This window comes from Psammomys obesus, unplaced genomic scaffold (assembly GCF_907164565.1).
Source record: "Psammomys obesus unplaced genomic scaffold, mPsaObe1.curated_primary_1811, whole genome shotgun sequence".
NCBI classification, from domain to species: domain Eukaryota; kingdom Metazoa; phylum Chordata; class Mammalia; order Rodentia; family Muridae; genus Psammomys; species Psammomys obesus.
Window position 1 is genome coordinate 1,007,089 of NW_026590503.1, and position 12,640 is coordinate 1,019,728.

General features: G+C 42.0%; 1 protein-coding gene across 1 annotated transcript in view; it reads left to right on the plus strand.

Annotated features, from left to right (window-relative positions):
- Window positions 1–240: 240 nt before the first annotated feature.
- Window positions 241–12,640, plus strand: part of Abcb5 (ATP binding cassette subfamily B member 5) — a 57,674-nt gene continuing 45,274 nt past the window's right edge. Inside the window, exons 1-3 of the mRNA XM_055607550.1 lie at window positions 241–540; window positions 5,128–5,298; window positions 9,014–9,175. Of these exons, the coding sequence (XP_055463525.1) occupies window positions 484–540; window positions 5,128–5,298; window positions 9,014–9,175 (390 nt within the window). The 5' untranslated portion in view covers window positions 241–483. The remainder of the gene's footprint in view (window positions 541–5,127; window positions 5,299–9,013; window positions 9,176–12,640) is intronic.

Below are 12,640 nucleotides of genomic sequence, written 5' to 3' on the forward strand. Positions count from 1 at the left end.
GAACTTTGATCTTTTGTGATTGCACAGGGCATTGAGAAGTAAAGAAGGCTAGAACCTTAAAGCCTACATGATCACACTTGGAGCACCTACAGCATTTGTGTGCGTGTATCTTATGGCCAGCATCGTTAGTAATTATGCTTTCTTGGGACTTTAAATATGTCTTGAAGGTTTGTTGGTTCCAATCTACGAGGAAAAAAAAAAAATCTATTGCTGTTGTCCAAAATATAGCCAGTGTTCAGAGGTACTGCTTCTCGGTTTATTCCCCGGATTAAGACGACAGGTGAAAGCCAAGGCTTCGGCCGCCGTTACAGTCTGCCTCGTTCTTTGGTTTGGCAGATCACGCTGGATGAGACCGACATCCGAGCCCAGAACGTGAGGCATTACCGAGAGCACATTGGTGTGGTCAGCCAGGAGCCCGCTTTGTTTGGGACCACCGTCGGTAACAACATTAAGTTTGGGCGCGAAGGCGTGAATGACGAGGAGATGGAACAGGCAGCGAGGGAGGCGAATGCCTACGACTTCATCATGGCGTTTCCTAAGGTGAGCCTGGTGCTGCCGGGTTCTCGCCCTCCACCAAGGTTTCGGAGAAAGGGAGTCGGAAAACCTCGGTTCGTCGCTCCATCTAGTGGCCAATAGTGGGAGCGCCGCGCTCGCACACACACTGGCGTGCCAGGGTGTGAGGACAGCTACTCTAAAAGAGCAAGGAATGAACACCACGAAAGAAAGGTGAAACCGTAAACAGATGTGATAAATTTGAAACTCTTAGCAGCAAGACGTGTATTAATGAGCACGGTGTGATAGCTATTAAAGCATTTATCCACGTTTCCTGAAGTTTAAGTTCATCAGAACCGCCTGGAAATTGTTGTGTGCACATCTGAATTCCATCATTCCAGAATGTCACAAGAACAAAAGCATTAATTTTGAAGGACGTTCTTAAAAACTACACTGAGTGTGTTGAAAGAAAAGAATTTAAAATATTCAATTTCATTACGCTGTGAATTAGCGTGGCGACATGCCGCCCAGCAGATCACTAAGGGCTTGGTGTTTCCTTCTCTGTGCTTGGGAAAGGGCAATTTCCTTTCGTTGCCTTTTATTTCTTTCAGGGAGTTTCCTCATCGCGCAGTGATCTCCCACCTCCCACTTGAATTTAGGAGTGTGTATGCATGCTCTTCAGCAGACAAAGATGCCCCTTGCTGTATTTATGACAGTAAATCACAACAATGTAGTACAAAGAATAAAAGAAGACACCAAAGGTTAGCTTGATGAATACCGAAGTCCACAGACAGCTTAACCAAAAAAGAGACAGAAAACATGAGAGGGGGGAGAGGAAGAGGGAGTTAGAGATGGAGTTAGGGGGAGACAGGGAGAGGAAGGGGGAAAGAGACAGAGAGAGAGTCAGCAATGAAAGGCCATTCTTGACCCCTGAGCCCCAGTCAATGAAAAGTTGCACACAAGGGGAGACTATGAATCCCTTGTGCCTGTGGATGTAACAGCTTGGAAAAGGGTCAACCCCTTCAAAGACAGGAACTGCCAAACAAATTCAAGAAAAAGCAATAATTAATGAGCCCAAACGTTCTCAAAAACCAATTAAGTCTTTAAACAGTGGCAAAAGTTATAAAAAAATTAAAAAGCTCATGCAATATCATCAAAATAAAAGTTTTTTGAAGATTTATTTATTTATTATGTATACAATGTTGTTGTCTTCATGCACACCTGCATATCAGCAGAGGGCACCAGATCTCATTATAGCTGGTTGTGAGCCACCGTGTGGTTGCTGGGAATTGAACTCAGGACCTCTGGAAGAGCAGCCAGTTTGCTTAATCTCTCAGCCATCTCTCCAGCCTCCAAAGCAAAAATTTAAGAGTACATTTAATAAAAGGTTAACCAAAACAATGAAAAATCTTAAATAAATTGTGCCTTATTTATTAAAGAGTCAATGTTTATATATTCTTCTCAAGTTGACCTATAAGTCTGATTCTTCACCAGTCAGAGAATTCCATGAGTCTTTTGTATATGAGAAAGTGATGCATGGACTCTAGAATATTTTTGTATTTATGAAGTAAAGATGTGAATAGTAGACAGAGCAGCTTTAAAAACAGAGCAATGCTGGCAGACACAACATCTACTTCAAGAGAACCAGTAAGTAGTGCTGTGTTGAATGTAAGTGTTGTATAAGAATACAAGTGGATATGTCAAACAGCAGGGCAAAGACTCCAGAAATGGGCCCAATTTTGTTTCAGGCTAACAGAATTAAGCAGGTGGAAGAAATTTAAAAATTGTCCTGGAACAAGATATCCAATGAGCTGTGGTTTTTGCAACACACCACAGACAAAAATTAATTTGTCACATATCTTAAAGCAAAATTAGCTTGGATTTTAAAAATAAAAATTTAGGGAAACACTTAGAAAACTGATGTAGGAGGATCACCATTTGGAGGTGAGCCCACACTACATAACCAGTAGAAAACCAATCTGAGCTATACAGTAAGACAGTCTCAAAAGAATAATTAAGTAATTTAATACCTTAGTAGAAACAAGAAGAAATCATGATGTCAGGATAAGCATAAGACTCTTAGGAAACTATGTGCTGATTTTTAAAGTGGAGAAGTGGGGGTTAGTGAGAAGGTTCAGCAGTTAATGGCGTTTGCTGCTCTTGAAGAAGACCCAGGTTTGGCTCCTAACACACATATCGGGCAGCTTACACGCATCTGTAACTCTAGTACCAGGGACCACAACCCCTTCTGGAGTCCGCAGCATCTATATATACACACGTGGAGCACACACACACACACACAAAGTTTAAAAATAAATCTTTAAAAAAGTTGTAGACTGGCCAAGCATGTGTGGTTGCACTTATGATCCCAACTTTCCGGAGGCAGTGGCTGAGAGTCAGGTTTGAAAAGCCCGAGGCAGGTGATAAGAGGATATGATCAAGATGCACTGTTCACATTATGAAATTTCTGAAGATGACTGTAAAAAGACCTTACAGTAAAGGCTGAGGGTGAAACTTGGTGTGGAATGTTTCTACCATGCTAAAAGCCCTGGGTCATCCAGAGGGGAGGAGAGAATCAACAAGAAGAAAGCAGTAAACTGGATTAAATTAAGTTAAAATCTTCATTCAAAAAAATGCCAGTTAGAAAATAAAAAGGCTAGATACACCATACAAGTAACTGTTCTAAATGTCTCTACATAACCAATGTCCATTTCGACTATTTAAAAAAAAAAAAAAAATTTCAATCAGAAATAAAGAAAAATAAAGATTTTTAAAAATAAAATCTCAAGATCAAATCAGTCAATGCTCCAGGGGAGGGGGCACAGGACCCCATCCCTAGCTGAGAAGCTATGGTAAATGACACTGACAGAAGTCAGTCAGTCTACTTCAGGGGTGCGGCTGTGGCAGGGCCACATGCTCCCGTGGTACAGTGTGTGCCTCAGCAGAGCGCTTGTCCAGCATGAAGAAGCTCTGCGTCCAGTTCCCAACACATTTACCATTTAATCCAGACACCCTGTAATCTAGGCCCTTAGGAGATAGAGCAGGAAGATCTCTCTCTCTCTCTCTCTCTCTCTCTCTCTCTCTCTCTCACACACACACACACACACACACACACACACACTCACACATGTCATTCTGGACTAGATAGCAAACTTGAAGCTATCCTGAGCTGCATGAGACACTTTCAAAAAAATAATAATAAATAATAATAATAATAATAAATAAGTTTGCACTGTCAAAACCAAATGTAACTATTTTGAAGCAAGGTCAGGTTTCCAATGAAAAGGACCCTGATAAGATTTTGTAGGTCACAGTAGTGCTAATTTATTTGCACTGTTGCAAAAACAACAGGGTTATATTAATAAAATGTGTCCATTTCTTGTGCATAAATAATCTGCAATGAGACTGATTTTTTCTTTGGAATTGTTCTTCCTTTTAAGATTTTGGTAATGTGTATGAGTGTCTGCCTACATGTTTGTCTGTGCCCCACACGTGTGTAGTGGTCACGGAGGTCAGGAGAGGGCATCAGACCCTGGAGAATGGAGACCCCGGTGACTGTGAGTGCTGCATGGACTCTGGGAACCACGCGTGGGTCCCCACAAAGGCAGCTGGTGCTCTTAACCACTGAGCCATTGCCCCAATCTCGAGAGCGATATTTTTTAAAAATAAGACAAAAAAATCAGTCTCTAGAAATTAAAGGCTTAGAAATGCCTTTCATCTGATGTGTGCCATAACCCAATAGAACACGATTAATTCAGGCCTCAGGTACTTGAAGTTACCCCACTGTGATATAATAATATCTGAGTTGTTAAAAATGTATTTATCAAGAAATAAATAAAGAGAAAGGGCCTTAAATGTTTCCCAAGACTAAAAACTGTTTTAGAAAAAAAAAAAAAAAAAAAAAAAGGCTTTTAGAAAGGAAGTTGTGATAAGTTCGGTGTTAGTTTGAGTTTTGTAGGTTTGTTTTGCTTGTTTTTTTTATTGGGTTTTGTTGTTGTTGTTGTTTTGCCTTTTGAGACAGGGTCTCTCTACAGAGCTCTGCCTGTCCTTGAACTCACAAAGGCCTCCTGAAGGCTTAAAGCTGCGCACTACCACACCTGCTTTTGCGGGTTTTGTTTGTGAGGCAGCGTCTTCTGAAGGCCAGGCTGACTTTGAACTCGGTGTCCTACCTGTGGCTGCTCAGCACTGGGCTACAGTGGGCTCGTCCACACCCTGCTAAGTGACATTCATTGTGGTCTTACTATTTCTCAGCACTTCCAAGAGGAAAAGAATAGACAACGTATCAGATTGCCGGCAAACACTATTACCATGAATGCTTCATAGATTTTTTTTTTTTTTTTAAGCATTCTGAGGTCATCTAAAAGATTTGAAAATTCATTCCAGTTAAGATTTTTTTTTTCTAAGAACCCTTGTTTTGTTTATCTGGTTTGGTCCTCAGTTACCTTTCCCTATTCGCCTTGCTTGGCCTTTTTCCTCAGAGATCTTTGTTTTTACAAGGATCAAATCAAAGATTCTGAATGGCCATGATGAAGTACTCACTTTGCTGGTACCAAAGCACAAATGTTCCTGCCATTTCCTCTTCTAATCATGTAATCACCCTTTTCGTTGTTCTCTTTCCTCTCTCTATCTCATTAGAAATTTAACACCCTAGTAGGGGAAAAAGGAGCACAAATGAGCGGAGGCCAGAAACAGAGAATCGCCATTGCCCGAGCACTAGTTCGAAACCCCAAAATTCTGATCTTAGATGAGGCTACGTCCGCCCTGGATACAGAAAGTGAGTCAGCTGTCCAAGCTGCCCTGGAGAAGGTAAGTGGAGGGATCACTTCCGAGCCCCATACTCCTGGTTCACTACTGTTTGTAAGTACAAGAAAATTCAGATTTAGAGCTATTTGGGTACCCAGATAATCATTCCCAGAGTCACTCTGGTATGGATCCAGAGTGTGACGTAGAGAGACAAATGCTATAGTTGGCTTACACACACGTACACACACACAGCAAATATGCAAGCCATCAGTCGACACCCTCCATTCCAGCCTGTCTCATCTCCCTGTAGCCAATGCCCCGGTAACAGAAACAGCAGTGGGCGTTGTTTCCTCCGTCACACTAATGGCACTCTTCTCTCCCCAAACCATTTTCCTCCATTGATGCCTCCCCATGGTATTCACATTGACACAATCTCACTTCAAGTGGAGAAGCCTTGACTTCCAATTATCTGCCATGAATGTGAGAGGCTTTAGGATGATGTTGACATCAAGCGTTGACTTAGCCTCACTTCCGGGTGGCACTTTTCATTCCCCGGTGCTAAGCCAAATTATTACATTACTGCTTTCCTAGCTGTGTTGGTTGATATAAAATGTGCATGCAGAGAGAGAGATACAATCATATATGTGTATACATGTATATGCACTATATATATGTATATTCCTGGAAAATGTATGACTATGGGGCCAATGAGATGGCTCAGTTAGTAAAGGCCAAAACTGACAGTCTAAGTTTGATACTAGGGAAGTTTTCCTCTGGCCTCCGTGTGCACATTATGGTGTGAGCACACACACACACACACACAGAAATATGTGTGTATGTGTGTGTTTGAATATATATGCACATATATGACATTCACAGTTATTTTAGAATGAAAACTAATGAACAAGATCTCTGTTCAAAGGAAGCCCATGGCAGCTCAGTCTTCAAGTGGGTTCTCTAGTAAGGGGAATAGGGACCGTCTCCAACATGAGCTCAGCGGCTCTTTGATCATTTCCCCCTGAGGGCTGCAGAGGAAGACAATGCAGAGAGTCCTGATGAGACCTGATAGGATAGGGTCAGATGGAAGGGGAGGAGGTCCTCCACTATCAGGGGACTGGGGAAGGGCATAGAGGGAGAAGAGGGACAGTAGGTGGGACTGAGAGGAGATGAGGGAGGGGGCTGCAGCGAGGCCACAAAGTGAATAAATTGTAATAAATATATATAAATTAAATTTAAGGAAAAGATATGCTTAATGCAAAAGACTGTCTCTCATCACAGTGTCTCATGCCCAGTTTTAATTTCTGATGTAAATGTAAAAGTCGGATCCCAGGAAGAACGTACTGCTGTCGTGTGGGACACGGGCGTAAGTCGTTGCTGCTCTGGATGGTCCAGAGTCTAGCCTAAGCTACAGCTGCATGACCCTCACCTCCCTGCTGTCCTAAGACAGTTCTAGTAACCCCTTCTTTCTCACTTGAGAGCATCCTGGGAAAGTCAGCAGGTACTGGGTTCAGGGAGGTAGAGACAAGTGGATCTCTGTGAGTTTAAGGCCAGCCAGGTCTACAAATCAAGTCCAGGACAGCCAGGGTTACACAGAGAAAGCCTAGAGTGAAAAAAAAAATTTTTTTAAAGGAGAAAGAAAAGTGTAACTGATAGGTACAATAATTAAATGCATGCATTATTAATATTTTGATATATCCTATTTGGTCTTTTTTCCTACAAATAGTTTTCAAACATAGTTCTAGCAGGATGCCTCAGCTTTGCCTTCATCTTCCATGTAGCGTGTCATTATTTCATTAGTTTTGAGTCTGAATAGCTAATATTTTGAAGTACTTCCTTCTGTTATAGATTAGAAATGCAAGACTTTGAAAGAAACCCTCATTCGTGTAAACATATCCATTGCAACAGAGAGACCTTTATAGAGAACAGAGAGAATTACGTCAGAGCCTAGCTCCACGCCTTCCCGAGGCCTGAAACAAGCCTTTTAGTGTTCAGAGTTCCAGTTTCCTTCTCTGAAACAGATAAGAGTAGAACTAGAATTAAGAAAATTCCATGGCTGTGACATAGTAGCAGCGTGGACAGTGACACTGAAAATCCCCTGTAGTGTGCCTGCCGAGTGCCTGTTCCTGGGCTATAGTTAGTTTGAGGGTGGGAAGTGCAAACATGCGGAGGAAAACAGAGCTGGACGCTCAAACCACAAGATCACAAAATGGTTTCAGCTTCACCCAGTTAGCACAGAGTGTCACTGCTGTAGTGTCAGCAGGCCTGACCAACAGAATATAGGCAATACAAAAACAGACCTGGAATAATCGCCCCTTACCTATGACAGAACCGCTAGAACACTCATTTAAAAAAAATTAAAGGCTATGAACAACATCGTGCATAAAATCAACACCAGAAGAATTGACAGTTTAAATATGAAAGGCACAATAGTAAAAACTGGAGGATAAGATAGAAACCACCCATGTGACCAGGGGACGGGGACTGGACAAGGTTTCTGTAATAGAACTCAAAAGACATAATTAGAAAAGGGGTGTCATTAAATTGGACATCATTAAAATTTGAAGTTTTCATTCATTGGAAGACAATATTGAGAGGGAGGGGACAGCCACGTATGTGGAGGAGCAGTTCTTCACAAAGTCCCCACAACTATGCACCAGAAACGGCTCCTGATAATTAGCAAGAAAAAAAGGAAAAGAGGCAAAAGATTTGGGCCATTCACAAAACAGAGATTCACATTTTCAACAACCAGTTGAAAAGTTATTCAACTACATTAGTCCTTAGAAAAAGGTAAACAAATTTTCAATATGATAGCACATATCTGTCAGACAAAAAGGGATCTAGCCATTGTTGGTGTAAATAGAATGCTGCCTGGATGCTCCTGCTCTTTGCGGCTCCATAGTCTTGGACACCCTATGACTGAACAGTCCCTTTTGGGGTACAAATGATAGATCTCTATAAATTTGTTCACTAAACAAACACATGAAAGAATCTATACATTATAGAAAACAAACTAACTAAAGATAATTCAAACCCAGTTAGGAATAGAATGTATACATTATATCTGTACAGTAAAATACTATGTAGGTATAAGAAACAAAATGGTTAGTCTCAAAACCACAAATACTCAGACAAACAAGAGTATGCACTGTAGATTCCACTTACATAAACACACACACACAAGCACGCACGCGCATGCATGCACACACACACGCACAGCCCATGTTACTGGGAATAAATTGGTTGTCCCTTTGGTGGGTTAACAGTGGTAATGACAGGAGAGGGCAGGTCACAAGCGATGGCCTCCAGATGCTGGTAATATCCTGACCGTGTGCTCTGAATAGACTCAGTTTGAAAAGTATGTGTCAATGCCCCTGTGTGTACCCTTCTGCGTACTTATGATTGTTGTAAAACAGATTAAAACATATTTTACCTTGAGTCTGCACAGAACTCATTAAAAACATGTTTATTTGAAAGATGACAGTGAGTTTAAATCTTAGATTTATTTTGCTCTTATAGTTAAAAAGCTTGAAGGGTTTTTTTTTGTTTTTTTGTTTTTTTGTTTTTTTTAGCTTTCTTTCTAGTGCTAAGATACTATGGTTTTTATAAAAACCACCATTTGGAACAAATTACTTTTTATATTCTAATTTCTACTGACCTTTCTAATTTTCTATATCCCAGGATAAGATTCTTTGTAAAATAACACTGTGAAAGTAAGTTGTCCTGACTATCGCAGAGGTTATTTCTAACAGTTTTGTTTTCCTTGTCTTCTGTTCGATAGGCAAGCAAAGGTCGCACTACAATTGTGGTAGCACACCGGCTCTCCACGATTCGTGGGGCAGACCTGATTGTGACCATGAAGGATGGCATGGTGGCAGAGAAAGGGACCCATGCTGAACTCATGGCGAAGCAAGGACTGTATTACTCGCTCGCCATGGCACAGGTAGCATTTGCAGTGTTTACATCTGTGTGTTTCCTTGTAAAATAAGAAACAAGACAGGCTGGGACAGGGCTACATTCCCCAAGGAAGAGCTTTGAAGGCTACAAGGTGGAGGATAAAACTAAGAAAAAGCCAGAAGGATGAGACAGCCATGCAGAGATTAAAAAGACAACAACAACAGAGAGCACTCGGTCATAGAACCGAATGGTTAAAGATAAGACTCACATAGAAGGGTGTGTGCCAATGGAATACTACTCAGCAATCAAAAAAGAGGAAATCATGAAATTTGCAGGCAAATGGTGGGATCTAGAAAAGATCATTCTGAGTGAAATATCCCAGAAGGAGAAAGACAAACATGGAATATACTCGCTTATATAGACCTAAAAGATATGATAAACATAATGAAATCTATACACCTAAAGAAGATAATCAAGAAAGCGGACACTAGGTATGATGATCAATCCTCATTTAGAAAGACAAATGGGATGTGTATTGAACGTATGATAGGAGTCTACTGCAGAAGGCATCTGAAAGACTCTACCTAGCAGTGTTCCAAAGTAGATACTAAGACTCATAACCAAACCTTCGGCAGAGTGCAGGGAATCATATGAACGAAAGGGAGTTTGATGTGGAAAGGATAGGAGCTCCACAAGGACCAAATATATCTGGGCACAGGGTCTTTTCTGAGATGGACACTCAACCGAAGACCATGAGAGGATTAAACCTAGAACCTCTACTCGGATGTGACCCGTGATAGCTCAGTAATCAATTGGTTTCCCATAGTAAGGGGAACAAGGACTATTTCTAACAGGAACTCAATGACTGGCTCTTTGACCTCCCCACCTCCCAAGGGAGGAGCAGTCCTGTTAGGCCACAGAAGAAGACTTTGCAGCCAGTCCTGAAAATACCTGACAAAACGGAGTCATATGAAAGGGGAGGAGGTCCTCCCCTATCTGTGGACTTGGAAAGGGGCAGGGAGGAGATGAGGGAGGGAGGGTGGGATTGGGGAGGAAATGAGGGATACAGCTGGGATACAGAATTAACAAAATGTAACTAATGAGAATAATAAAAAAAAAGAAGGGTGTGTGCGAGGAGAACTGAGACAGTGTCAGCACAATTTTAGAAGGTCCCTAAAGTCAGGCAGAAAGGTCAGGGTTTAGAGTGGAGAGTGAACAGACGCTGCAAGGATGCAGTGGAACGCAGAGTCTGGAGTGAACACTGCTCCGTACGGACACATCCTCACAGCTCATATTGGGCAGTCAAAGGGGCAACATACGGGGCCAGCTTCTCCCTTTCCAGGGCCCACACATCCTCGCGTGCTGAGACCCACCCTGCTGGATTTCACACCGCTCCTTCCCTGAGGCACATCAGTAGAAGGGCTGTGCTTAAGTCCTGGCCATCTCCTTCATTCTACTCCTGCTTTCTCCTCTTGTTCTAAAAGACAGAATCACTCCTAAAGACTCTTCTGTGGGGAAAATAAAACTTCAGTCTTTCTGTTTATTTTACTTCCTCAACTGTCTGGTCCTATCTTTGATGTCCAGAGTATTATTTTACAAATTAGGAAATAGAGAAAGCTGTGATCTCCATCTCCTCATCAAGTTTATAAGAAAACTGTAAACTTTAACTTTGTCTAGTACACTAAACAAAATGTTATTTAGCATAACCTAAAGATAATGAAAACAAAACAGTAGTTTGAAATATAATCTCAAGCAGAGTGTGGTGGCTCAAGCCTGTAATCCAGCACACAGGAGGCGAAAGCACAAGGAGCCCGTGAGTTCAAAGCCAACCTGGGGCACAGAGTGAGGCCTGATTGTTCTTGTTTTGTTTCGTTTGTTTTTGAAGGGGGGAGGGGTGCTGGAAAGATGTCTCAGTTAATAACGTACATGCCATGCGAGCCTGAAGACTAGGTTCAGATCCCCAACACAACATAAAGGCCAGACACTGTGGTCCTGCTTGAAACCCTGAGATGGGCAGGGACAGACAGATCTCTGCAGCTCAATGGCCAAATTCATGAGCCCACACTCAGTAAAAGAGCCTACCTCAAAAATTAGAACGGTGGGCAGTGGAGGATGATGCTCAATTTTAACCTCTGGCCTACAATCACACACACACACACACACACACACACACACACAAACGAGTGCGAACACACACATACATACACACTCATATATAACACATGTACACACACTAAAAAAAGAAACACAGTACAACATACTTGATTAACTACTTGGTCTTGATTTTGTTTCCTTTGAAAAGACAAGTGAGGCTGACAACTGAACTTGGCTGACTTCCATTCCCTACGCAGCGGTTCTTAACCTTCCTAACGAGTCCACTCTTTAATACGGCTGTGCTGACCCCCAACTATAAAATTATTTTATTGCTGCTCCATGACTGAGACTTTACTACTGTAAGTGAATTGTAATGTACGAATCTGATGTGCAGGATATCTGCTATACAACCCCCAGAAGGTCAGGACCCACAGGTTGAGAACCCTGCCTTAGAGGACTAAGTTTATGAAGTTACTAAACTCAGTATTTCCAAACCAATATAACTAGTAAGAAAAGGACACAATTGAGGCAGAATTCACTGCTTTGAGAGGTTTTTGTTGTAGTTGTTTTCTTTTTGAGACAGGGTTTCTGTGTGTAGCCCCGGATGTCCTGGAACTCACCCTGTAGAGCAGGCTGGCCTTGAACTCAGAGGTCTGCCTGCCTCTGCCTCCCACGGTAGGTGCCACTGCCGCCGCCGCCATCACCATCCAGCCACCTTTTAGAGATTCTTAAGAACCATTACACTTAGGCTTTCTTTGGACTAGCACACCTTTAGTTTTCATTATAATTAAAGTTAAAAGCCACCACTATGCCTTGAGTTAGAGTTTCACAATGCAGAAAAATCAGAAATAATACCTTGTGTTAAAATTATGTAAAATATATTAACACCTTCTTTGAAGTAGATCAGTGTTCTCAGATAACCAAAATTGTCGATTCAGATAGAGCGCACGGTAATCTTAATGCTCAATGAACCTGTGTGATAGAGCGATTCTTTTTTCAAATTCTGGGTGCACTTATTTGCCACTGCTGCCCAACATGCCAACATTAGTCATTCTGAAAATCCATGACCGTTACAAGGCAAAGTTAACACTGCTAAGAAAATCTGAGGACAGGCTGGGGAGTGGGGGAGAAGAGCCTTGCACATATGAGGAACAGATCCCTGGATTTCAGATCCCTTACGGTGCAAGGACCCTCTCACCAATTCTCACCAGTGTATGGGGGCTGAAATTCCAGATTTCCACCAGTGTGGGAGAATCCTGTAATTTCAGATCCCCGGGACACACTGGACTGACCATATCAGTGCCCTCTGGGTTCAACTGAGAGGCCCTGCCTCAATGAACAAGGTAGAGAATGAGCAAGGAAAACTGTCACCCTTGGGCCTCTACATTTACAAACACACAGGTATAGACACACACAC